The sequence below is a fragment of the Marmota marmota genome, unplaced genomic scaffold (assembly GCF_001458135.2).
Source record: "Marmota marmota marmota unplaced genomic scaffold, marMar, whole genome shotgun sequence".
Taxonomy (NCBI): domain Eukaryota; kingdom Metazoa; phylum Chordata; class Mammalia; order Rodentia; family Sciuridae; genus Marmota; species Marmota marmota.
In genome coordinates, this window is record NW_026000229.1 from 8,404,190 (window position 1) to 8,431,468 (window position 27,279).

Consider the following 27,279-nt stretch of genomic DNA (forward strand, 5'->3'; position numbering starts at 1 on the left):
GATTTAAGGGAACATTAATAACTATAAATGTATATATTAAGATAAAGAAAGTTTAAAAATTCATGAATTAAGAACTGAACTCAAGAGGTAAACATGGAGAGATATATTGGTCTGGGTTAGACTGTCTGTGCTTTACGTCCCTGCAATGCCAACCAGAAAGAAAACTATTAAATGAGTGCAAGAGGATCCAGGGCAGCCTTAGGAGAGTTCCATGCTCCAGTGTGGAGCACATGAAAACAGCAAAGGACCTCTTTGAGCAGACCCACTGGGAGCCAGTTGAGCCTGCAGACCTCACACATTCCACCCTAGCTAGCACCACCTTCAGGCTGGCCCTGGGCCACAGATTAGCTCCTCACAGCGTCAGCGTGGAGTAAGGACTCCTCTTGACTTATGACCATCAGTACCTTGTTCTAGGAACACCCCACAGGAATAGCACCTGTCAGTTCTGTGTTTGGTCCCCATCTGACCTGCTCTAGGTGATATCCCCTCTCACAATATCCCAGGACCACAGTAATTCAAGATGAAGGGGAGGAGAGCCCTAGACTTCTGGTGTGGTGTAGATGGCACTTGGGGAGACTAAACTGAATCAGGTGGAAGCTCCTTGAGTTGGAATGGCATTAATTACACCACTGCATATTTCCATATGGATATATGCATGTGTAGAAGTGATGCCAAAAATGGTCTGAAAAGATGTCTACTTCTTTAGTAAGAGTGGTTACTATCAAGCAGAGCTCTGAAATTGCAGGAGGTGGTCAAGGGAAGTTTCATTTATCAAATTTTTATTTATTTGTTTATTTGTGGTACTGGAAATTGCTACCACTAAGCCACGTCTACAATCTAAAATCCTTTTTTTATTTCCCTTTCTTTTCTTTTCCCTTCCTTCCTTCCTTCCTTCCTTCCTTCCTTCCTTCCCTCCCTCCCTCCTTCCTTCCTTTCTTTCTTTCTTTTAGACAGGGTCTCCCTAAGGCAGACCTTGAACTTGAGATTCTCCTGCTTCAAATTCCTGAGGGGCTGGGACTGCAGGTGTATAGCACCACACACAGCTCAGTTTATCAGTTTATTATTTTATGATAAGAATGCATTCATATGCTACTCATGTAATGTAATAAAATTATTTTAGAAAGAGACTGAAAAAACATAAATTGTTAACCACATTTTTCGTTGGACAGGGGAATTATAAATAATAAACTACTTTTACCATAAATTTCCGTACTTTTCCATTTTCTGTAACAGCACCACCAAAAGAACTTTCTCTGATGATGGAATGTTCTGTATCCCTGCTGTTTAGTACACAGAGCCACTGGTCCCAGGTGGATATTGAGCACTTGAAATGTGGCTGGTGTGATTTGAAGGACTAAATTTTTAATTGTTTAAGCACATGTTACTTTTATAATGGGGGGTGCTATTTTGAGAAACAAGAGACAGCAAGAGAAACCCCTTTTCTAGACAAGCTCCATAGTTAGCAGGAATTTAATAATATATAAAATATCCTTCACAGGATCTGATTTATAAAGGTATCAAGAGGAGGGTTGTAATGATGGCTAAGAGTTCTGGCACTAGATTCAGAGAACCAGACAAATATCAACCCTTCAAATCACAAAGCTGTGGGGCCTTCAGCGAGTTACTAACCCTCTCTGCTCTTTTATTTATTTGCTTGTAAATTGCAAAAGTAATATTATCACTTCACAGGATTGTCATAAGAATTAATAAAATGATGCTTATAAAGTCCCTAATACATGCCTGGAATATGGTAAGAGTTAATAAATGTTGGTTACATTGGTGTTATTTGTATTAATATTAGGTGATGACCTTGAGAATACTTAGTCAGTTTAGATGTTTAATAAGCCACTTGTATTAAAAAGCATTTGATAGTTAATTCCCCATTCCAGTTCTTTCCCCATTTCAACACTGATCAATTCTTATGAAGTTCTTCTCTAATGTCTGTGATCATGGCAGTTTTTCTCTCAAATGGTTGGATGCCTTGAATGGCTTTTAGACTCAATTTAAGGACCAGTTAGCTAGAGTGTTGCTAAGAGAAAACGCATCTAATATGCCAAAACCAAATTAACTCCTAATACACAAGGGGGTATACTTAAGCAGTAGGCAGTTGATAAAAATATAAACACTTATTCTTCTTGTTCCATGTGGACTTAAATTTCATTATTAAACTTACATCTGCATGTCCAAACAAAGCATACACAATTAGCACAATTTCAGAAATCCAATCATCTTCAAATAACTTATTTAACCAAGGGATGATACAAAGTCTTGACAAATAATTTAACCCAACAATTTGTTTTTTCTACCCAGCCTGGGGTAGAAAAATTATTTTTTAAAAAATCCAAATCAAATCTCCTCAGGAACAGTGATCATATTTAGCTACCCCTCTCCACCACCACCCGTTTCCTGATACTGGGGATTGAATCCAGGGCCTTGTGCATGCTAGGCAAGCATTCCGCCACTGAGCTACATTCCCAGTCCTGCATTGGTTATATTTTAAAGGCAACACTAACATTGTAAGATATTTTGTAATTCAATCTCTTCTATATGCCAGCTACAGCAGATTTTTCATTTTCAATATAATGCCATTTCCTGTTGAGCCCTAAGGAAAAATTTGTCATTGAACACATAGGTATAGGTGGGTGTGTTTCAAAAGCAATCAATTGGTTGACACATTACAACTGAAATGGCTCTGCTTGTTTTAGCCCCGGTTTTCTAGCAGAATTTCTCATCAATACCTGTATGTTGCAGATATTCAGGATAAAAGTATTTGTTAGGTCAAACTTGGCAATTTATGGCTTCAACATAGAGCTTTTTAATGTCGCGGTACCTGGAGATGGTTTTCCATCAGGTACACTGAAAGAACAGTTTCCCTCACTCAGTGCTCATGCAGTCATGATCCTTTCTCTGCAGGTGACACCTCTTTTATATAGATAGCAGGTTGAGTTCTAGGCTTAAAAAATCCAGAAAGGGGCAGTCTTAGCAAGCAAGATCCCTGCATTACCCTGAAAGCCAGGGAAGAAAATTGAGATTCACATCACCATCAGGGAGCAACAATCTAAACATTTGTTGCCATGCCTGATCTTTGGAGATGTTAGCATTAGCTGTAGATGTTACTGGACTGTCAGGTGCGGGGGAGGGCTGCATTCCAGACAAGATCTGGAATAGAGGATCCACATCAGCTGCTTTTTCTCAGAGAAGCCCAGCTAGCCTTTGTTCCTTTATATTAATGGACTTTCTCTGATGATCTAGATGGTTCTCATTCCAGCTGATCTTTACGAAGCATGCAGAAGAGTGGGGAGCTCTCCTTTCAAATCATTTGTGCAGACAGGTTTCTGATCAGATTCAAGTCCACATCCAGGGCATGTGGTGTCTGTAGCTCAAAGAAATACTGACCCTAATGAACTTTTCTGAATTCCAAAGCTACTGCTGTCATATTGCATTTGCTGGCCATTTTCCAGGTTCCCCAAAACACATTAAGAGACACATACACACACACACACACACACACACACACACACTCCTCTACCCATTAGATTCCATTCCCATGTGGCATCCAAATACCTTTTCTGACTAAAGACATTGTGGGACACTAAGCTAGGACAGCACCTGAAGCATACAGTATTGACACTCAAAGAAGGTGCATTGAAAGAAAAACTGTGGAGCCCTGGAGTTAGGGGTGGAGGTAGGGATTACATCTCCAAACCTCTGCAGGTTCTCACAGCCCATGCCAGTGGCAGCCAGGCCTGAGGGGTGGCAGCAGGGAGAGACACATTTGAAACTGCTCAACAAGTGTACCTTGAGGGGAGAGATAAAAAGTGAGTTCCCCCACCTCTGACTAAGTACAAGCCAAGGTTGCACAACCACCTGACATGGAGACTGTAAAAAAGAATTAAATCTCAAGGTAGTTGAATTGGAACAACTGAAAAGAGAACAGAGGAAAAAGATGGGAAGGAAAAAGAAAAAATAAAATTTAAAAGGAAATATGAAGGAAAGCCAGAGTCTAGGGACCATTCTGTGCAGACATTTGGTCAGAAACTGGAGAGTTCCTGAGAGGGTTGGCATTGCATCCTGGTCCTTGGACTCCAACACTACCCATTCCTGTCCCATTAGCAGAGTCTTTGGGCCTGCCCTCTCCCAGGGAGCACAAGGTCTAGCTGAGTAGGGCTTGTTCATCTCTTAAGAAGCTTGGTCCTAGGCAGAGAAGAGGCTGGACTCTCAGCTCCTCTGTGCCTTCCCTAGTGGGCATCCAGGATCCTTGGAGGGCTCTGGAGGGCCCGAATCCTGAAGACTGGGAGAGACAGGAAGGAGCCCTTCTCCTCACTGGAGACCTATGGCCAGAGGATTTGGTTGGACTCAAACCCCTGAGCACCCTCTGGCCCAGCCAGGCCTGTACCTAGCAGCAATCTTATGGGTGGATCCCTCCACCAGCCCTAGGAATTGACTGGCAGGTGGAACAAAGCAGTCCTCTTTCTAAAAGAAAATATTCCAATGGTTGGGCTGCAGTGGCAGGATGTGGTCTAGGACCTGGGGCAGACCTCGTGGCTGAGCCTGTGGCCCTTAGAAGGAATTTTTCCCTCTGAAACAGTTTTGCTGGTCTAGGAAGGGAACCTGGGCCCAGACCCTGAATTATCACCTCAACGGGAAGACAGGCCTGAGGCCACGACAGGATGCTGGATGTCTGACCTGGGTCCATTTAGTGTCTCACTAGCCCAATTAGGAAGACAAGAAACTCACAAAGAGGGCATGGGTGAAGAGATCTGAAGCAGGAATAGAGAGGAAAAGGATGGAATCTACTTGTTCCCCTCATTTCTGTTCTTTTCTTTTTTCACTTCCCTTCCTGGCCACTTCCTACCCCTTGAGGGGATTCAGCAGAAACATACAGGCAGCCACCCCCCGCCTTTTAGGCTGGTGAGGAGCACAGCATCCACCCTTGATCTTCCACCTCTTCTACTTGCCATCTCAAGCCTGATTCCATACATGCTTCCCATCCATGCATCATTCACTCCCCACCTGCAACCACAATACACGCACACTTGGGGACAGTACTTAACCTTAACAAGCTGGTTAAGGTGCCAGCTTGTTCTGTGGAATCAGCCTGCCAGGTTTCCCCTTTGCTGGCTGACATCATTTGCCTGCTCTGATATTTGTGTTGTTTCTCTTGTTCAAGCCACAGCAGTCTTGTTCCCATAAGTACCCCCCCCACCCCGCTTCTAGAACTCAGAGGCTGGTGTTTAGAAAGTAGGCAACACACACACACACACACACACACACACACACACACGTGCGCGCACCATCACACCATAGTCTCAACCAAAAGATGTTATACACTCAAGTGCAAGTGCACATGTACACACTACTGGAGGAAATACATGTGTTCTAGCCTCTTCCCATTCCAAGTGGTTTCACCCCATCACCCAAAGAGTTGGAGGCATCAAGAGCAGGGCCAGATGCAAACACATGGCAAAATCACAAACAGAAATCGCACAAAAGATCTCGATGAGGCTCCTAGGGGCTCCTTCCTTCCGCGATTTTCTCCATCATGCCTTGCCGCAGGCCTACTCGGTCACCCTCTTCTCAACCCCCCACAAAAAGTCACCAAGCCCAGTTCAAATCGATTGTTTTATTGACTGTTTACATACAGACGAGTTTAGAAAAGGATGCGGGCTTCCGGGGGCTACTCCGCCCGGGGCCACGCTTGTGCTGCGCTTCGCGGAGAGGGCTGGTCCCTAGGCCTGAAACCCCACCCCGACGCTTTCCTTTAAGAACGAAAACCTACCCCTGCCCGAGTCCCCGCGCCACGCCCACCCTCTCCCTCCCTCCCTCCCTTCCCACCCACCTGCCTGCCCGCCCGCCCCGCTATTCTACACCGTCACACTTTACAGAACACAGATTTCTCCTACAGACCACGCTGGACGAGGACTACACGCCTGGCAAACACTATTCTCGCTGAAGGAGGGGCGGGGCGGGGCGGGGCGAGGGGACCCGAAGACCGGGGAGTGCTATTCCGGGTCGGGATCCCGCTGCAGTCACGCGCAGGCTTTGTGCGCCAGCCCTCCGGAGAAACTCGGCCCCAGGGAGCCACAGTCGGCTTCCTACGCCCCTGGCGCTTTCCGGCTGGAGTCTGGGCCCCGTGGAGCTACGGAAGAAGCTGTAGTGCATACCGTTTTCCGGAAACCGCAACACTTGGACAACGAAATTGGCCCCGAACCAAGCCGACCCCTTTACGGAAAAGGGGCGCTCGGTCCTGCGGCGCTTTAAGTTAGAAGACAGGCGGGAGAAAACGATTCCCTCCCACACCCCCTGACACACGTACACCCAGTTTTCCCAGAGATTGGAAGGGGGTGTTAGCACCAGACCCAGAATGTCGCTGTCTTTGAAAGCAACGAAAATGTGAAAACCAGAACAGGGAGCCGAAAGGCGCCCCAGGGCACCCGGCTCATCTCCAGCTGGACCGAAGTAGGGTCGAGGTGGAGAGGTGGGGAGACAGAAGGATCTGATTCCCTGTGGGCGTTGAGACTGAAACTATCCAGCTTCTGGGATGGGCAGCCCTGAAAAGGCGGTGTAGGGGTCGAGGTGAGACCCACAACGCTCCACTATGGGGTCATCTACTAGAGGTCTGGGGCCAGAAACAGCTATACCACCAGATGTTTCCAGTGTCTTCGCGGATTTTCTCCGGCGTCAGGGCCCACGGATGGGACAGGCTGCGGGGCGGAATTCGCAGATAATCACGATAGGAGTGAAGGAGTATGGATTTGCCTCGCCGTTGGCGGGTTGTGTCTATATGGGGAAATAAGAGGATTATTGTATTTGGGGGAGTGGACAGAGCCTCCCGGGATAAATACGGTTATAAGTGACCAGGGGCTAGTGAATTCGCCCCACTTCTTACTAGAGTCCCTAGTAATCAACGTTGGGAGGGAGAAGGGGGCGGAGTAAGTGAAGTTCGAAGGCAGTGGAACCGAGGGGATAAATGATATAATCTGCCAGCCCTAGGTTTCCGCTCCCGGGCACCCAAAGCGGGGGTGGGAATGGGCGGTCCAGGCGGGCAGGGGGCTCAGCCCGCCGTCTGCCTGTAGTTGCCGTTAATCTCCTGGGCGATGTTGACTGCCTCCGCACCCAGCGGCAGCCGATCACTGTACTCAGAGCCCGCCTCGAACTCCTCTTGGTTGGCCTTGGACTGGGACTCCACCAGTGAGCATGCCGCCAGGCTCTCCTCCCTCTGCAGGTCCCCACTTGGGTCTCCCTGCTCCGCGTCTTCATCAAGGCTCTCCCCCGGCGCCTCCTCAGGCTCCTCACCACCCGCCTCGCCGCCTGCTGGGTAGCTTTTCTCGGACTCAAGGTAGGAGGCCCGGGGGTCGAAGTCCGCAGCGATGCGCTTCTCCATAGGGTCAGGGACCTGTGGCCTCAAGATTAGACGGTAGGGCTTGCCGGGGTGTTTGGCCAGCAGATGGCAGCAGGCGGCGCCCAGCAGGGGCACGGTGGCCAGCACCAGGAGAAATACACTCACCGCCACGATGACTAGCAGCGAGGGCAGCTCCTTTTTGGTGGCGAACACCACTTGCACATGGCAGGCCTCCCCTGCCAGTGCCAGGCACACTGAGTAGTTGGTGCCAGGCCTCAGGCCGCGGAACCAGTAAGCATTAACGCCTTCCTCCACGCGGGACCACTGCACTGCCGCGCCGCCCCCAGCTGGACACAGATAGAGCAGGCGCAGAGGCCTCCGCCCNAGCGGCGTCAGCTGCACCCGCGCCTCACGCTCCGACACATCCAGTGCGATGACGCCCAGCTCGAAGACGTGCGGTTTGAGTTCTGAGCTTTGATTGAACGCGTGGTTAGACACGTACCGAGCGGGGTCCCCGTGGCCGCAGTGCTGCTCCTCGGCCGGGTCCACAGGAATCTGGTCTTCCGCTTCCTCTCCTTCACCAATCTCCTCCTCCAGCTGTGCCTCTGTCTCACCTGGGACGCTGACCCGAGCCAGGCCTTGGCCTTTGGTTTTGCCCTCAGGCTTGGAGGGCAGGACGCTGTTTCCCCGGCCTTTGTTTGTGGACTTGCGCTCGGAGGTCGGGCCTTGCCCATCAGATTCTCCCCCCACGCCAGGAGCGTGCTTAGGGGGCCCTGCTGCAGCTACTGCCACACGTACTGATGTCGAGTTGACACCCAGCTCATTGTGTGCACGGCATGTGTAGACGCCTGCCTCCTTGGCACTCAAGACAGGCACCAACAGGGAGCCGTTTGCTAGGGCCAGGAAGCGCGGGGTGGCTGGGGGCGCTGGCCATGCGGGTGCCGGTACTGAGGTTGGAGCCTCGGTCTGCGTCGGCGTGTCCACATCTCCTTCCCCTTGCCCTTCCTCTGCCAAGTCCCCGTCGTCCTCCCTGCTCAGAACGGGCGGCTCTAAGACAACTGTGCCACCTGGGATCTGAAGTTGCCATTGCAGGCGGGGCGTGGGGTGGCCTTCAGCTATGCAGTGCAACAGGAACACTGTGCCAGGGCGCAGCGGGGTGCCAGGCTCCTCAGACTGCGGCTCTGCACTAAGACGCACGCTAGGTGGTGCGCAAGGCAGGGCGGGCAGGCGGTGCACCGGCACCCCCTGCAGAGCCGGAGGCGAGGCACACGCAATGGAGTCAGGCTCGGGCAAGGAGACACGAGTGCTCGCGGCCCAGGCTTGCAGCCACACGAGGCCGCAGCCACAGTGAAAGGGATTGTGATACAGTTGCAGGTGTGACAGAGCGCTTAGTGCGTCGAAGGTGCCAGGTTCCAGAGTACGCAGCCGGTTGTTGTTTATGCGCAGAGACCGCAGGTCCGGCAGTGCGCCGAGGGCTTCCCGGGGTAGAGAACCCAAGCGATTGTGGTTCATTTTGAGCAGTTGCAGCGCGCTCAGGTTACGCAGGTCGCTCCAAGGGAAGCTGGATATGAGGTTGTGGCTCAGGTCGAGGTTCTTGAGCTGGCTCAGCACAGCCAGTGCACCCTGCTCCACAGTGCGCACCTCATTGTGCGCCAACCACAGCGATGTGACTTGCGTGACGTTGGCGAAGGCCCCGCGCCTTAGCACAGTGATCTTGTTGGCCGAGAGACTAAGCGTGGTCACATTGGCTGGCAGGCCTTCAGGGACCTCGCGCAGCTCTTTGTAGGCACAGTCAGCAAACTGATGAGCGTACTTGTCTACACAGGCGCACGGCTCTGGGCACGCTCCAGCCACTCCTACGAGTGCCCAGGCCAACCAAAGGGCTCGAAGGGGCGCCATCATGGTTCCTGCAAATAGAAGCCAGGCGAAAAATGAGAAGGTGACTTATTGAATTCAGGTTCTTTCCCCTTACAAGCTCTGTCTCTGCAAACCTGTCTAGCCTAGACTCCACGGCTCCATTACCTCCTCTACATCCAGGAACTTCTCTTGGGCACGAGAAGAGCTCCCCCTCCGGACCCTGACTTCCTTTTTCTAGGGTGTGGACCATGCTCTTGTCTTCCCTACTCTCATTCTTGAGCTAGCCCTCCAAAGGCTCTGCTGCTTGCCATTTGCAGTGAGCTCTGCATTGACCCTCTGAGTGTTTCTAAGTCTTCATTTAACCCGGTAAACTGAATACACCGAAAGGCTATTTTTGCCATATTTTTGCCAGTCCTTTCTGGAACCCTTTGTCCCACGAATAACATGTCACACGCGCCCATACAGGCACACAACATACAAACAGAAATTCAGGCATCACCATCCAGCCACCAACTAGAGGACCTGATGTTCTATCAGAAGGTTCACAATGCATTTCATAGACACAAACACATAGACACCCAGACACCTACACAATGTACCCTGGAGACCTCATTGTTCTGTCAACTGAAACCATCATTTGTACAGTATTTTCACTACTGTGCAGTGTCTTCCTGTTTGTTGTGAGAACTGACAGCCACAAGGACACTAGTTCTCATACAAACTGACCCATAGGGACACAGGCCCATACTTTCATGTGCGCTAAGCCCTCCTCTGAGACCAAAACCTGAGCAGGCAATACCCCAGAACTTACTGCAGAGTGGCTTGAGGCATGGGATCTGGGGAGTCCCTAACCACTGCATAACCTTCTCCATCCTAGGAGATGTCCTCCTCCCCTGGGCTATAGCATCCCGTCCCCATCCCCATCCAGGGTGGTTGGTCACCCTTCGTTCTGGAAAAGGAAACCCTCCCCCATGTCTGGCCAGATACTTGTAGTAGGGACAGCCAAAGCTTCCCCCTTGGGCCCCACAGACTCCAGATGCTTCCAGGGGTAGAGAGGTCCCCGGCCCATAGGTCTGGGAGGTAGTCTCTACTGGCAAATAAAGCTGCAGAAGGTTTAAAATTCTGTGCCTTTCTCTCTATAGCCCCAAGATGCCCTAGGGACCCCCATAAAACCTCATCTCCAGTCTCACAAACACATTTACATAGACTCCCTGCCACCCCTCCCTTGGGGCACCTGTCAGGTTTGTCGGAGCCCCTCCCACACTGTGTCTTCGGAATCCCGTATCTTAGTGCTCCTAGGGAAGGACCCCTCCCTTCCTTATCCTCCCAGAAGGTGATGCTGGGGTCCAGTACTCTAGACTGGACCTGCCCCCACCTGGGTTGAGGTTGTGGGGTGGTCCTTACTACTTACCGGCTGCTCGATGACTCCCGGTATGCAGCCTTCCAGTCTCGGTTTGGCAGAGCTGGGGTGACAGCCGTGGAGAGCTTCCTGCATCTGTTGCTGCGGCTTGTGGGCAAAACGAGGGAGGGACAGAGAAAGGGACAGGTAAGTTTGAGGATTCCCTTGGCCTTAAAGTCCCACTTCAGTTTTTCCTTTCGTGTCTGTTGCCCCACTTCTCTCTAGCTGCAGGTTGGAGAGAGTACTTGCGCGCCCCGCGGCTTGGCGGGAACGCGCATAGCCTCTCCCACCTCCTGCATGCTCTACTTTTGTTAAAGCCATAAAGACCCTCCCCAAGGCAGAGATACGTCGGTCACAAAGGGCACCACACACCCACCGCCCTAGGCTTGGCCCTTCCCAGCCCTCTGTACCCCCTTCCCCCTATTCCCCTACATTTATGAGCCATTGACATTGTCCCTGTCCCTTATCTCACTGCCCGCAAAATATATTCACTAACACACACACACACACACACACACACACACTCCACACAATCGACCTTCACATGTTAGAATTATCCATTATCATGTAATAATCGCGTGTTGGCTCTCACAACGTTCACACACATTTTCACAAGAACACCTTCACCCTGGACACTCACGCCTCTCCCTGTTTCGCACACACACACATTCACGCGCACTCACCCTCGCGCGCCTGTCCCGCCAGCGCCCGTGAGCTTTGCTGATAATTGAATGCGAGCCGTTTTTACGCCCCGCAACACGTGAGACAAACCATCTTTGAGGAATTTGGGGGAAGGAGACGCTCCCGATTGTAGTGGGGGCGTGTCTTTGCCTTTAAACACTTTTGCAAATGCAGGCAGTGGCGCAGAAAGACCTCCAGCGGGACCGACAGAGCTACGCTCAGCCTGGCTGGCGCGGACCCTTCTCTCCCGCACCCCCCTGTTAGCTGCCTCCTCCCCGAAGCCACGTTCAACACGATGCATAATTGATAGTGTTAGCAGAGCGCCTCACCCTCCCTGCCATTTTTGCCTGGATCTGGGCAGATTCAAGCCCTGGTCTCCCCCGCCCCCTGCCAGTCTGCCCCGCCAGTCGAGAACGCGCAGTGATGCTGGGAGCGTGGGGAAGAGACACCCACCTCCCCGACCCTCTGCCGCCACTATCCAGCCTCTTAAGCCGGAACTCTTTACGTCTGGTCTTTTGTAGTAAAGCCAGCGCTAGTGGCCCACCGCCCAGCACGCCAGCTTGTGCTCACCGCGGGGTCGGGTGGGGCGCGCAGGTATTTGCCCGCTCTCTCCCTGGAGGCTAGCTTGAGCGCACCCAAGTACCTCGCTCTCAGGTATTGCCAGATCCAGGCGAATGAGGCACTGACGTTGTAACGACGATGGCAGCAACAGGGATGGTTACAAAACGTCTGCTCCTCTTGAGCACTGGGGGCTGGGGACATAAGACCCGAACGTCCCCCCACCCCCGGTATCTTCACAGCTTTTCAAGCAAACATACAGTCAACCCCCGCTCTCCACAAGCTATGCCCCAAAGCCGTCTCACACCCTCACACAACAGCTGGCCTCAGCAGACTCGCGGACTCGCTGTTCCCTACTCTCCCTATCTCTGGCGAAACCCCGACATTTCTTTTAGCGACAAGGAAGCAGAGGCGCAGGGATGTCGAGGCATTTGGCTAAAATCCGTTTCCACCCCGTGTTGCCTACAGCAGCCTAGGAGACTGAGCTGCTGGTCTGAAAAGGGGTACAGGTCCTGGGAGACCGGCGGAGCCCCCGCCCCCAGCCCTTCCTGTAGACACTGAGCTCTTGGGGCGCATTTGGCCCCCCAGTCTTCACCCAGGGTAGCGGTCTGTCTTGATGGGTCGATGGCGCATGTTTGGGGCCTCTGCGGAGATCAATACCCCGATTTGAGTGTTAAGCATTTTAATGAGCTGGGGAGGAGATGGGGGAGAGAGACCGGCAAAGAGCGCTGCATCTAAAGAGACCACCCGGCCTGGGTTATGAGGCTTCTTTGTAAATTAAATATGAACAGACTGGTGCACGCATACTCCGATTCCCCTCCCTCTCTCCTACTACTGTGGTCGCTAGAGGCGGCCCAGCGAGCTGGAACCAGCGCAAGTTGCTCAATCAAGTCATGTTCGGAACCCAGAACTTCACCACGACATCTGTCCAGGCGTGGGGTCCCCACAGGCGACACAGGAGGAGGGAGCTGGGGCGCCCTTCGAGGGAAGGCGTCTTCGAGAAGGGCCGAGGGTGAGACCACTATGACCCGTCCCCACCGGGGACCCTGCAGTGGGACAGCCAGGAGGGTTCCTAAAGCAGGAATGAGCCCCTGCAGTTTGGGCCGAGAGTGGCACGTGGCGCGGCCGACAAGTCTGGCAGACTTCTTTGTCTGCAGCGCAAGGAGGGCGTCCAGGTTGCGTCGCCAGAGTCTTGGGAACCTTGGGGGAACGGTCCTGGGAGTATTGCCCAGAGAAGAGGGATTCAAGGGGAATAGGGCCCAGCAGCGGGACTAAAAGGATCTGGTGCCAGATGGCGGGTCCTGGGGACTTTTTGGGACGGAGGGAGGCGTGGAGGCAAGAGGGAGGCTCTGGGGTGGAGGCCTCTCGCTAGTAGACTGCCCCACCCCCGCGCCAGCTTTCACCTCTATTCTGGTTCTTTTCGCTTTCTGCGAAGCAAGCAGGCCAAGAGACAACTTAGATGGAGCGAGACACAGGAAGAAAAAAATATAGGGAGTGAGAGGGAACTCCTTAGCTCTCTACCCAAAGATCCCTGGATCGCTGAGACCCACCCCGCCAGCGTCCGGGAAACCTCTCGGGGTCTGCGAGCCGGGAAAGACCCCCGTTTCCTTGCTCTCTTGCCAGGGAGGCAGAAGCCGGGGTGTTCTGTGGGGAGGCATTACTTCGGGCGCAGCGGCTACCCTCGGCCCAGGTGCTAATTCCCGCAGCCCCAGCAGCTTTGGCCAACTCTCCTGCAAGAGCTTTTGTTCCCGAATCCTGCTTTGAGCGAAAGACACCCCTTACCCCTGCCTTTTATCTGGAGAGCCCAGTGCCTGTCCCGGCAGGGCTGGAACCCGAGTCGCCCCTGGCAGAGTCCACTTGGGCCTGGGATGGGAGCCACAACTCCGGATTCAACCTCCGAGTTCAGCGAGAAGACTACGCGCATCTCGCCCTGCGCCGCTCTGCGCGCAGGAGCAGATCTAGTGCTTATAATGTTAATAACTATACAGTTACTGAAAGACCAGGGAACCGAGCGAAGATACCACCCCCGCCGCCGCCTACGTCTTTGATCGTTAAAGAAACAGGCACCTAATCAGGTGCATGGAAGCAGGGACAGGGGAAATGATGGATACAAAGTTCCAAGTCGCGGAAGCGGAGGGCCCCAAATTCAGTGTCTGTCAAGACTGAGCTTGAGCTTTTTACCAGAATGAGGTCCTAACCACAGACAGATTTCGGGGCGGAAATCTGGAGCTCCGAGTCCCTTTCTGCGGATTGACCTCCAATTTCAACCTTGAGGGCAGGGGATCGTCGCAAGGGTGGAAGGGTGGTGGGCTAAAATCCGCAGGATCCGGGGACTTGCTCCAGGGGCCTGTGCTCCACGGACCCAGTACTGGTCCTCGCGCGCCCCCTCCTGGACACCTTCTGGAGGGCACAGAGGTGGGGCAATGGTGGGCTGAGAATTTGGTGGACTATGCGACCAGAGCTGTGATTAGAACCCGGCAACAGGCCCGGCACTGCCCGCTGTGCAGTGCTCCACTGGGGAGCGCTCAACCGGACTTTGCCCGGATACCCACCCAGGCTACGCCCCAGGAATCTGAAACTTCTTCTACCCTCCTTAACAGAGGCACTGTTTTGCGCCCCAAAGTATTTCCAGCACCCAGGGTACAATAGGCGCCCGCCGAATTCTCCCAGAGTCACAATGAGGTCAATTCTTTTTTTTTTTTTTTTTTTTAANACCACCGTCTACTTTTTTTTTTTTTTTTTTTTTTAATATATTTATTTTTTGGTTTCCGGTGGACACAACATCTTTGTTTGTATGTGGTGCTGAGGATCAAACCAGGGCCGCACGCATGCCAGGAGAGCGTGCTACCGCTTGAGCCACATCCCCAGCCCACAATGAGGTCAATTCTGCAGCGAAGAAAAGTTTCTGTATACCTTCCCCACCGTCCTCCTTGTGGCGGAGCACTTTTTCTTCCTGTCCTAACCCCAAGATTCATGACTTTTTCAGGGGCCCATAAAATGTAAGAAAGCTAACCAAAGAAAATCTATTGGCTAGAAGAGGGAAAAAGAAAACTGCCAAATCGGAAGCAATTGATGTTTGATTAAACGTTTAAGACAGGTAACGCGCAAACGATTTGGCTGCAACTGGGTCCAAAATCTTATATGCCCTGCATTTTAATGTGACACTTGGGTGATTTAATGGGCTTGCCTGGGGATGCAGGAAGGAATGCTGAGAATAAGAAAGCCAGGGCCCAGATGGACATCAAACATCCTCAGCACAGCAGCCTGCTCTGGAGACCTTCCCCACAGCTGCCCTCCAGCCGGAAGCTCCCCAACACTCACTCAATGCCTCCTTCTAAAGCTGAAAACACACACACACACACACACACACACACTCACACACAAGTGTTCCTCCAGCCGCCCTCCTCCCCAGGCTGATTTCCTTTCCTAATTTCCATCAGAAAGATTACTGCTCAGGGAAAAGGGCCATTTCTACACTACCTCCTGCCCCCACTCCCCCTTAGCATTTTTCATATATACTCTATGTAGTGGCTAGAAGGACAGGTTCTAGCATCAGATTCTATTGTGTACCAGCAGTGCAATCCTGACCAAGTTCCCTAACCTCTCTGTGCCTCAAGAAAAAAGAGCATAAATAAGAGTATCTATGTTTTGGGGGTTCTTGTGAGGATTAAATGAGGCAAGGTAGGCAAAGCACTTAGCACATGGCACTTAGTGCTTAGAAAAGAGGCTATTTTTTTTTTCAACAGTAACTGAATAGAATTAGCCACTGTAATTGCTATGCAGAATTAGATACAGGTATGAAGGGATGTGCTGCCACACACAACGCCTACATGCTTGTGTCCTGCCTCCCCCCACAGGGAGAGGACCTTGGCTCTGCCCTAGACATCTCTGTTCACCACCACCTGCTGGACACACAGGCTATCAGCATAGGCAGCAATCAAAATTATTGCTATTAGGCGCTGGGGATGTGGCTCAAGCGGTAGCATGTTCGCCTGGCATGCGTGCGACCCGGGTTCGATCCTCAGCACCACATACAAACAAAGATGTTGTGCCCGCCAAAAAACTAAAAAAAATAAATGTTAAAAAAATTCTCTCTCTCTCTCTCTCTCTCTCTCTCTCTGTCTCTCACTCTCTCTTTAAAAAAAAATTATTGCTATTATTTGTAAAGGTTTCTAATGTCAGATTTATACATGCAGATACTGATGCCTGTGGCTGTCACCAGCATGCCTGCTTAGAGAGAGAAACCTGCAGCTGCAGACTTGGTGGAAGGTTTTTAATTAAAACCACATTCTGTTTAAGTATTTATTGGGCTCTGTTACTTTAATTATTTTCTAGGGAAAAACAAAAACATCCACATTGGCCTATGGGAAGGCTGTTGATTTCAAAGGGAAAGTAGCAACCTGTGGCAGTTTGCTGGAGGCAACTGGGAGGAATTTCCTGAATGGTTCAAATGAAGCTCGACATTATTAATAATCCAGGATCCAGCCTATGACCTTACTCCCAGTGCTTTCATGAAATTAGCTTAACATGCTGGCAAGGCCATTTATTGCCATCAAAATTAACGACAGCTCTTCCAGCGGCAGCTCATGTAATTATGTGAGTCTGCGCTTGTCTCACTGATGCTGGGGAACTCCTGCCTGGAAGGGGCAACATTCCTGCATGTGAGGGGCAATATGTTTAGCTGTTGCAGCCCAGCCTGGTCAGGACTGGCTCCCTTGGAGGAGGAGAGGCCCTGAGGCAGCCAGCTCCTGCAGGGGAGGTCTTATTATGGTAAAGAGGTAGAGTGGGGTGACACAGTGTTGGGGAGGTGGGGATTGTGCATGATGTGTCCATCTGCTAATAATAAAGTTCCCACTTCCAAGGGTAGAAGCTAGTAAGTGGACCATCTCACAAAGCAGGAGGCTTCTGGATTCCTTGATTCCATGGCTTAATGACATTAGCAGTCCCAGATTCACTTTCTCTTCTCTCTCACCCTTAACAAGACTCTAACCCAAGGTGTGTGTCATTGATGCCATTGGAGAGCCCTGACTTCAGCAGGAGTAGCATACTTACTGTTAATAGGCCAACGGGATGGATTCACTTTTCTGAAATCATAGCCCCTCTTTGGGTCCCATTGACACATATTGGCTTAGGACACCCCTTCTTTGACCCAATTGTTGGCCAAAGGGTTTAAACTGACTGGCTTATAGTAATCAGCTAGTCCTGAAATGAATAGCAAGGAGTCCCCCTCAAGATTTTCTACAAGCAAGTTTCCCTCTAAGTAGCTGGATTGGGGGTTGCATGTTCAGAGTTAACAAGATATTTTGAGGAAATGAAATGAGAGTGACTGTGATTATAATGAAACAGATTAGATCTAGGTTCTTATGTGGAGATGAGGCCAGTCTATGTCCACACTCTGTATCCAGGGTCAGGACTCGGGGCAGCATGAGTGGCCAGGTCCAGGGAACTCTTTTTGATGGGCATATAAACCAGAGGATCCTCGCTTTCACAGAATTCTTGAAAGGATAAAAATCTGTTCTTAGAATGCCTGTGCTGGAATCGAAAGCTATTTTGGGAGCAGCAGAAGCTTCAGTCGTTAGTTGAAGATTTATGAACAGGATGTTTATGAACTCAGAGATGTTCCCGCATGGCTTCACACCCCGAGCACAGCACCAGCCCTACGACAGAAGAGAGGCCCTGCACTGCCAGGTGGAAAACAGGAGGAAGAATGTTACTTTGATATTAGGAAGAATGTGGAGGTAGCATAAAGCAGTGCAGGCCACTCTGGGCTTGGCACTTGTGGTCCGAAAACTCCCTCTAACTATAGGCCTGCAGTGTGATCTTGAGCCACTTCTCATTCTCTCTCCTTCTTAGTTTCCATTTTTGCCATGCTAGAGAATAAACCAGGTGTGCACTGAGGTCCTTCCAGTGTTGCCCTTCTTGAGACCTTGGTTCTGGGGTGTTGTGGCTTGCTGGTTGAGTTGGATTTCAAGAGATGGACTGTATTGGAAAGGTCTTCTTCAAGAAGATGTCCTCTGTGAATCCTGGACCATTGCTTCCTCCCTCCTCATACTCTTGACATTGTCTGTTCTTCCTCCCATCACACTGCAGCCTGCTTCATCTCTTGAGGTTGTCTGTACATTTGGACACCAGGAGCTAACCCCTCCCCACAAATTGCTATGTACTGCTCAATGGGCAGGGAGAGTCCTTCTGCTTTTGAATACTTCCCAAAGGCCCTTCACTCAGGAGGACTCAGGTGGCAGGGTACTATTCCTAGAGATTAAAATCTGATCACTGGGGCTGGAGACATAGCTCACTTGGCAGAGTGCTTGCATTGCATGTGCAAGCCCCTGGGTTCAATCCCCAGCACACACACACACACACACACAAAAAAAAAAAAAAGAAAAAAAAAAGAAAGAAAAAGAAAAATCTGATTACTGAATAGTTCAGACACCTGAGATAAGGACTGAGCAAGGAAGACCAAGGTCACTGCTCCTTTGTCTGGTGTACCCAAGGATGGGAGAGAGGCCACATGAAATGCATACTCAGAGATTCCTGCACCCAGAAGATTCCCTGAGGCAAGTCCTGGAATCTCCTTCTTCTCCATCCCCCAGCCTCAAAGTTCCTGGTGGACTGTTCCAGGCCTTCTCATCTACTGTCCTCATCAAAATAGCCCAGGGAGGGAACATGGAAGGATGGAATAAAACTGAATTTCTTCTCAGCTGTCTTTTGTCTCTGGCTGTCAATGAACTAATTTCTTTTGGTTTTGGAAATGGTCCCTCAGAAGCAGAACGGAAGCAATGTTTTGTGTGAAAGTAGTCAATTAAAGAAATGCCCTGGTGGAATCCAGTAAGGTATAATTGGATATAAGGAGGCACAATTCAGTGTACAGGGCTCCAGAGCAGAACAGGGGCTGGCAGGCTGAACTCAGTCTTTTATTGACTTCCTGTCAGATACTGGAAAAATCTCTCTCCCTTCTGGGCCTCAGTTTCCCCTCCTGTGCTGCTGGGCTAAACATCCCTCCTGCCTGCCTCATCTTGGGCTCAGGTTGATCACATTCTCACTCCTTAGGCCAATCTAAACTCAAGAGGGTGCCTCATCTCAGTGCCTCCCAGGTACAACCTCTAGGCATAATCTTTGAACCCAGGGTGCTTAACCACTGAGCCACAAACCCAGCCCCTTTTTTTTTTTTTTAAACAGTTTGTTGAGACAGGATCTTAAAATAATAGGACCTTGCTAAATTGCTAAGGCTGGCTTTGAACTTATGATCCTCCCTGAGACACTGGGATTAGAAGCATGTGCCACCACACCCAGCTGGCATGGTCCTCTTTGATGTCCTCTTTGAAGTGTACCAAATAGTCTTTGCTGGCAAGTCAGTGGAAACAGGCTGCAAGGGCTGTGAATGCCTCAGCTTCATCTCCCTGCATTCTTATCTCCAAACCCAGCTGGAGACTTGATGTATTTATTTGCTCCTCCCAGGGCCGCCTCTAGCCAACCTGCAAGTCTGCCAGTGCTGTGAGAAAGTGACCTTCCTACAGATGGCTGTCTGGTAACCAGGTGGGGGTGAGGAGGAGGGGGCTACTATAAATCCTTCCAGCCTGCAACCCAGAGGTGACCCAGTTGGGGCAGAGAATGCAGGAGGCTTGGAGGAGGTGGGGGTACAGGAACCCGGAGAAGTGACTGGGGATAGGGTCACCTAGATCCTAAAGGGACTAGAATCAGAAGAGAGGCGAATAAGAGAAGGAAGGAAGAGAAAGGTAGAAAAGGGAAGAGGCAGGGATGGGGAAGGGAGGAAGGAGCAGAGTGGTGAGAGGGGAAGAAGTAGGCAGTGCTCTCTGGAATGTTCTGGAAGTCAGCACAGGGCCTTTTGCATGGTGTTGGATTCTAGTGGTTTTTATTGTGTCAATTTAAGTACTTTATATATGTTACCCCATTTAATCCTCACAATTTACTATGTATTATCTCCCCCAATTTGCATATGAGATCCCAGAGGCCAGGTAATTTCTCCAAGGTCACACAGCAGAGCTTGTATTTGAACCCACATCCCTCCAAAGCCTAAATTCTAACTATAACATGCACCGTTCAGAGAGTACCTCCAGGGGGCAGGCCTCACCCCTCCTCCCTACCTCTTTTGATTTACTGTAGAATGGTCCAGCCTGAGGTGAGCCACAGCCTGGGGTGAGCCATAGCTTTGGCTTTCTGGCTGTAGAACTGTAGGGGAAGTCAGTCCTCTGCCCTCCATCTGCGTGATGAAGGCAGATTAAGACCATCAGACAAGCCACTCTGGATTCCACGGTGTCTCCTATCACACTTGTCTGACTGGCTTACTTTTTGGAAAATTTCTGTGGTTAGTTAGCTAGCTAGCTTTTGTAGTCTGCTTGGCTATCAAGTTTAGGATATTTATAATATTTATAAACTGACTTAAGCATAGTCTAGGCGGCTGGTTATTTTAGAGAATTCCTTTGGGCTGAGTATAAGGAAGTTCCTAGAGCCAAGAATGAAGGAATTTCCTCCTCATTTAACAGCAAATATATTTTATAAGGGTGTATAGAGACTTCCAAACTTCCTATTGTTGTTGTATTTTGTTTTTCTTATTTATTTATTTTTGCTTGGGAGGAGTCAGTGGAGATTCTTCACCAGAGTCTCCACTCACAGCTGCTGAATTCAGGTTCAATTGAGTTGAACTTGGATTCAGAGACAAAAACAACTGGTGGTACTGTCTCCATCCTTCCCTCAGGCCCAGGCCTGGGCTTGTACCTTAGACCAGGACCCAGGCCAGGCCCTGAGAAGCATGTTCCCTCCGAGTCCCTGGCCTACATTCTATTTCATCTCCCTCCAGATGTCCTCATCCTATGCCCACCCTCATGGAGGGGTTAACACTCCCATGATCACTCTTACTTGCATTGTAGCTAGAGATGGGGATTTCCCAGACAATACTCATCCTCAGTGGGGACAGTATCACTCTATAAGGGGCAAAAATTCACCCTGGGTGGGTAGCTAACAACCTCAGGTATTGCAATGGTTTCTGACCCTCCAAAGGATCACGCTTCATAAGTATGTTGTGCACAAAAAAGAAAATGGTCTCATTTTCATGCATGATCCTTTGGTTTTTTTAAACTCAGACTTCACACATGCTGGGAAAGGGCTCTACCGCTAAGCTACACCCCCAGCCTTCAGATGATATGATCTTGTGTCTCAAAAATCTTCAGGAATTTACAGTGTATCTCTGGCATTAAAGTTTCATTGGTTAGAAAATGAAATTAGGGGAAAAAAATCTAAGAACGCTCTTTAGGGGCACAATAATGGAAAAAAGAGAGACCGAGAAACGCTTTCCTAAAAGAAAAAACAAGAATTAGGATAAGTTGACCAGAACGCTGGGTGGGTAGCATTTGGAGACCTTTCTAATCATCTGTGATTGGCAGACCAGGAGGGAATAGGAAGGGGAGACCAGGAAACTTTCCCCCACCCCGAGGCTGGGTCCTCTTTAGTGTGTACTACAGATGATGCCGGTCTAGACACAGGCTCCCTGTGGGCAAACCCCAGTTATGCCACAGGCAAATGTACTGACCTTGAACAAGATATTCAGCTTTCTGTCCCTGTGTTCATAGCAGGATGAGGAAGATGTCAGCTGTAGGTTTGCTGGGAGGATTGAATGAGATTATTTGTGCTAAATGGTTTAATAGAGTCCGGCACTTAGTTACTTTTCTCTTGTCTGTGAACTTTATTCACCTGGTTGTCCCAGGGGCCAGGTTTGCCCACTCCTCAGTCCCTCTGATCCTATTGGTTGCCTGGGCCCCACTGGGGTTCATGAGCTGAGGCAGAGGCCCTGCCAATGCTTCTAGAACAAGTTCTGGGGAAGGAAGCAGACTGCACTGGGGAGCCACCTTAGCAGTCCTCTGCAGGAGCTCCTGCCCACGTGTCTACGGTTCCATGGATTTCTCAGTTGCCAAAGTCATAAAGACCTGAAGACTCTCTGTTCCTAACTCTAGTCCTAACCTTGGTCACCAGTGACCCAAAATCTGATCTAAACCCACATCCTACCCTAGCGCCCCAAGATAAGCCCTTCAGCCCCTCACCCAGGTTCCTAACCCACCCCATCCTTGCCCTGATCTAACCTGGGCCCTAACCTTAGTGCTCCAGCTCTCGTGCGAGCTCTCTCTCTCTCTCTCTCCTGTAGCCCTTATCCTAATTCCACTGGTAACTCAGAATTTCCCAAACTTAGGTCATTCATTTCCATTGTCACAGTGTTGCTGTCCTTGTGTCACTTCTGAGCTTGCAATTATTTGGTATCTGTCCTAAGTGGATCTTGAAAGAATCCCACATTAGCGCTTGAGCAACTCTCTCAGAAATCATGGTTTTGATAGGTTGGTTTTAGTGTTTCAAAAAGATGTTAAAACAATATAAAATGTTTAACATTTTGACACTGCTCTCCATGCACCCGCTACCTAAAGTTTTCTCCCACCGTCCTCTAAGTGTGCGTGGCACTTTAGAAAGGCTGAGCTATTTCAGCTTAGCCTGTCAGCGCCAGTTTTCCACCCACGCCCCCTGCCTGGCAGCAGCCTCCTACCAGACGGGTAGGCTGCAGCGCCCTCTGCTGGCAGAGCCTGCGAGCAGCCCTAGCCTTGCTCTGCTGGACAGGTTCACAGTATCCTACCCATCTCTGGTCCCACGCTTACTAGCTATAGTGTTCCCTTAATTTTGTAGAGTGAAGCAAGGTGAGAAGGACACATGTGGGGGAGTTGGGTGGAGTCAAACTGAGGCCAAAGGAAGAGCTAGGATCTAAGATCTAGGGGTCTGCTGGGAGGAGTGGAGTGAAGGTCAAACTTTGAAGTGTAGAGTTGTCTGGGCAGGGCAGGTTCAGTAAGAAAGGGTGCAGGATGGGAGAACAGTGGCACCAAGGGTCGGGGTAGCAGCTAGGAGTTGTACGGGTGGAAGGATGAACAAGGTTGGGGCTGGGATTTAAGCAGATTTTTAAGCGAACTTCACGGAAGCATGAGCCCTTGGTTCTTAGAGGAGGCCCTGAGGCAGGGCTGGGCTGAGTTGTCATAGGAAGGCTTGTCTCTGTCTCAGGCCTGTCTCCCATTTGGTGTGTCAGGAGCACAGAGCCACCTATTGCCCTGATCCCCCAAGGTAGGCCCCCTGTTCTTCTTGGTTCCCTCAGACCCCATGGCTCCAGTTGTCCATTCTGTCCCAGATCTCATTGAGAGAGAGAGAGAGAGAGAGATAGTGTTACTAGGAATTGAAAGGTTTGTGTCACCTCACTGGGCAAGGAGGTAATTCTTGAAGTTGGTGCCTCTATCCCTTCACATGGCTTTCCCCTTTGGAAATGATCCTGAGGCAAGCTTATCCTGGATTCCCTACTTGCAATAGGGGTCTCACATTCAAGCTCTGAAAGATCCCTCAAAGCACAACTGTGCTGGGCTAATGCCTGCTCACCCATGCCTGGGAGAACCCCTCCTTCCCAGGGAAAAGGTATCTCAATGGCTCCTCTGAGATGGACTTAGCAATTTGTGATCAGGCTTTTCCTCAGATTCACATCTTTATTAAAGGTTGTGACAGTGGCAAAAGGGCAGAGTGTCCCTTTATTGTAAGCAAACATAGTGGGACTGGGCCTCAGTGGGCACTGCTCAGCCCAAGGCTAGTCTGAAGGCAAAAATGAGAAGTGGCCCCAGATGGCCTTGCCATCTGCCAAGAGGGTCAGAACAGCCAGGCCTCCCTGGCTCCCTTCTTCACCTTCATCCATTGGCCTGTTCAGAAAAAGATTTAATAGGCTAATATTGTGATCTTATTTTAGATGCAGTTTTCACTGTTAGAGCCAGTATGATGGGAACAAGTTCCTATGGAATGCCTTAGTGGGTCTTCAGGGTACCTACTGGGTGGGCCTGAGGCACGGACACACAAGACTTCACCAAAGTCCAACAGCCATGGAGTTCGGAGGCCTGGGCTGTCTGGAAGCATGCCAGGAGCCAGGAGTCAGGGAGGAGGAAAGGAACAGGGGGGAGGCTGGGGAAGGCACAGTAGTTCTGCTTGTCAGTGGGGATGGTCCTGACCTCCCTGTATTCTGATACTGATCTCTGGTGTGACCATGAGCTGGGCAACCAAAGGCTTAGGATGGGAGCTAGGGTTCAAGGATGAGAACACCTCTTATCCACTACCCCAGAGACCTGCTATTCATGCCTAAAAACCCAGGATGGCAGAGCTGGATGGGAGCTCTGAGGCCATACAGGCCTGTTGGCCCATTTCACAGATGGGGACACTAGAGTTCCAAAAGAGGCCTCTTCTTAGTCACATTCAATGCACATGGTCAGAGACAGAGACAGGACTTTCTTAGCCATGCCATGCTGCTTCCCCCTGGAGGAGTGTCTATCAGAGCGGGTGTTCTCAGACTTGAGCATGCACTAGGATCACCTGTTGAAACAGATTGCTGGACCCACCCCCCAGAGATCCTGAGTCTGCAAGCCTGAAATACAGCCCACAGATCCACATTTCCAAGAAGTTCTCAGGGGGGTAGCAATGCCTCAGGTGGAGCTAGGGACATCCCTTGGGACATTGCTGGGGAGGGCTCAAGGTGGGGCAGCACAGGGAAGGTCAAGGGCCATGTTGAGGTGGGGGTCTGATGGCCTGAGGACCAAAGAGTGAAGCTATGATGCAAGGAAGGCATTTTCAAGGCTGGGAGGAAGGAAGCAAGTTTTGAAGGGTCAGACTACAAGAAGGTGGAGAAATGGCTTCTAGCTCTCTCTGCTGATCTGAGGCCCTCTTGGGATGGAAATGCTTCAAAAAGGAAGTGAAGAGAGAGCTGGCTTCCAGGTGTGTAGAGGCTGGGAGAACCCAGATTCAGGAGAGGTTTAGTTTGAAAGGCACTTTGGGTACCCATGGGGCTACTGGTGTTGCTGCCAGTATCATCATAGATGGCCATCTGTGGGAACAATCAGCAGATCCCTTAGGTCAGGAAGGTGGAATGGTTGGGGCAATAGGAGGGCCACTTAGAGAGCCCAGAGGTCATGGCTTCTTCCCTCAGGACCTTCCTGATTCTGGCTCCTGGAGAGAGAGGCCTGGGGATTGGGTGTCTGGGGCTGGTTAGGGGTAAGTGCTTTGCCTCTTTTTAGAGAGGTTTTTAGAGAGGAGGAATTTGGTCCCAGAGAAAGGGAAGTGATTCTGGACCAAATGATAACTGAGTACTAAGTACTAGAACTTGGGAATGCTGTGATAGGTGGGGCCTGGCTCAGGGACCCCCTCCCTCTCTGCCTACCAGAGACCCTATACCAGTCATCCCCTCCTCTCAGCTCTGCTTGGCCTTTTCTGCCAAGCTGTGGCCAGTGAGAGGTGTGGAGCTGCCTTCTGCCTGTGCCAAGGCCGGGCCCTCCAACAGACCTTCCAAGTAGGTGCTCAGGGCCTGCAGGTTGAAAGCAGGCTGGGCTGAGGGTGATGAGGTGGTCTGCAGGCTCAGGTAGTGGCTGTACTTCTTCAGGCCCCGCTGAGGGTCACTGCGATGTGTGGTCAGCAGCTCCAGGAAGCTCACATTGTGCAGGGCCAGGAGGCGGGCTTCAGCCCGGGGCAGGACGGCCGCCTGAACCAGAGGCTGCAGGGAGGCGAAGCACTGCAGGCTACTGAAGGGGTAGACGTGCTGGGCCAGCTGTGGGCCTGGAGAGACCTCAAGGAGGCGGCACAGGTCACGCATGGCTAGCACGGCGGCCAGGGCACTGCGCTCACTCATGTTTCTTGCTAGGTAGGTCTTAGCCAGGCTCTTGAGTTTAAAGCTTCTGGCCCCTGGCACGCGCTCCCGGATGAGAGGCAGCGCAGCCAGGAAGCCTGAGATGGCCTCCTGGAATTCCCACAGCCTGTTAATGTCCTCCAGGGCCTGGAAGAAGTTGGGGAGGCCAGGCCCCCACAGCTTATAGCAGGCCAAGATGGGGCGGCGCATGGAGCTGAGGAAACTGAGGAAATGCTGCAGCCCCACCTCCAGGGAGACGGCCTTGGAGTAGACGCTGAAGGCCTCGGGCTGGATGAGCACACGAAACTTGCTTTCCCGGTTCACAGCTGCCAGCTGGCTAATCTTCTGGGCTGGGCAGGAGAGAAGGGCAGGGTGAGGGCCCAAGAGCACTGGAGGGCTGGTGCAGGGGGACATCAAGGGGCTATCAACCCACCATTTAGAGATCCCACCTTGGGGCCTGCTGGCAGGAACCAGATGCAGGTTGGACCTGGCTCTGATGGGACAGAGGTCAGGTAGGCCGCCCACCTTGTTCACCTGGGGATCTAGCTCTTCCCCATACCACCCATAGCAGAGTTGGCCAAATCCTCAGGACCCAGATTCCTCCTGTCTGTTTTCTATCGGCCTCTGTGACCCCAGACTGTTTCTTCCCAGCCCCTCACTCCACACTCCTGCCTCCAATCCCATCAGTCACTTAACTGAGGCTCCCCAGAGCACAGACAGCAGAACTGCCCAGCATAGTCCCCTAGGACCATGGCTACAGCCTCCTACAGAAGTATGCAAATGACTTTCCTCTACTATGAAAACACCTGCTGCTTCTAGCCCCAATGTCAAGTCCATGCTGCAGGGCAGGGCCCAGGGCTTCTGGCTTCAAGAGGGGCATTACGGAGCCAGGGAAAGCATGAAGGGGAAGGAGAACAAAGGGCTTCTGAGAAAAGGGGTCATAGGATCTGTGACCTTGACTCTGTTTGCCTCCCTGTGCCTCCATCTGTGGGATGGGCCTGGTACTCAGAATTGTACAGCCATAGCCAAGGTCTCGAAGGATTACTAGTCTCATCAATGAAACACACTGTTTAGAAGTGTGTCCCCAGGCTCTAAGAGATGGTCTGGTCAGAGGTGAACTCATGGAGGAACATGCCTCCCTCCCAAATGCAAGTATTGTTCCAGGCAGATGACCTGTTCAGACCGCCAAGCCATGCATGTGTGACAACAGGGGAGCCAAAGAGCTCTGCCCACTGTGGCTGCAATCACTGTGGCTGAGCTCGGGCTGACCTGGGCCTCATTGAGAGCTCTGCCTACACTTTTCTTGGAGACTCAAAGACTAAGCTAGAAAGGGGTGGAGGTGGCTTCAGAAGAACCCACTTTCATTGTCAATCTTGAGGTCAAAGAAAACCAGGGGCCTGTCTTCTGCTCGGGGGTCGGCGAGGCTCTCGTCCAGGACCCTGAGGGAGCTGGGGCCCTCCAGCTGGAGGTCACTGGACTCGCTGCTGCTGTCATCCAGCTCTCGGGAGGACTGCAACACAGAAAAACCAACAGGTCAGGGGTTCAGAGGCCTTAAGGAGGGAACTGGCAAGGTGAGCATATGACCAGGAGCAAGTGTGGGCACTTGCCAGGGCCTCTGTGTGCACATGAGGGAGGGCACATTTGGGGAATGTAAGTTCAGGACAATGTGTTTACATGTATGTGTGTGTGTGTGTGTGTGTGTGTGTGAGAGAGAGAGAGAGAGAGAGAGAGAGAGAGAGAGAGAGAGAGAGA

General features: G+C 51.1%; 2 protein-coding genes across 8 annotated transcripts in view; both read right to left on the reverse strand.

Moving 5' to 3' along the window:
• Nucleotides 1-5,608: 5,608 nt before the first annotated feature.
• Nucleotides 5,609-23,048, reverse strand: Islr2 (immunoglobulin superfamily containing leucine rich repeat 2). Of its 5 annotated transcripts, none has more exons than XM_048793177.1 (3): nucleotides 19,943-23,048; nucleotides 10,611-10,706; nucleotides 5,609-9,249 (listed from the first exon to the last, which is right to left on the reverse strand). In XM_048793177.1, the coding sequence occupies exon 3, from the start codon at nucleotides 9,242-9,244 to the stop codon at nucleotides 7,055-7,057; it is 2,190 nt and encodes a 729-aa protein (XP_048649134.1). In that variant the 5' UTR covers nucleotides 9,245-9,249; nucleotides 10,611-10,706; nucleotides 19,943-23,048; the 3' UTR covers nucleotides 5,609-7,054. The 5 variants fall into 5 exon arrangements, with proteins under 5 accessions (XP_048649134.1, XP_048649132.1, XP_015335925.2 ...); XM_048793175.1 differs by lacking the exon at nucleotides 19,943-23,048 and adding an exon at nucleotides 13,620-13,855; XM_015480439.2 differs by lacking the exon at nucleotides 19,943-23,048 and adding an exon at nucleotides 11,850-12,061.
• Nucleotides 23,049-23,336: 288 nt separating this feature from the next.
• The window catches only part of Pml (PML nuclear body scaffold), a 40,679-nt gene continuing 36,736 nt past the window's right edge, over nucleotides 23,337-27,279 (reverse strand). For 2 of the 3 annotated variants that reach the window (XM_015480441.2, XM_015480440.2), the window contains 2 exons: nucleotides 26,887-27,037; nucleotides 23,337-25,877 (listed from right to left, as the gene is read on the reverse strand). In XM_015480441.2, coding sequence (XP_015335927.1) covers nucleotides 25,096-25,877; nucleotides 26,887-27,037 — 933 coding nt within the window. In that variant the 3' untranslated portion in view covers nucleotides 23,337-25,095. The remainder of the gene's footprint in view (nucleotides 25,878-26,886; nucleotides 27,038-27,279) is intronic. The other variant, XM_015480444.2, reaches the window with a different exon arrangement.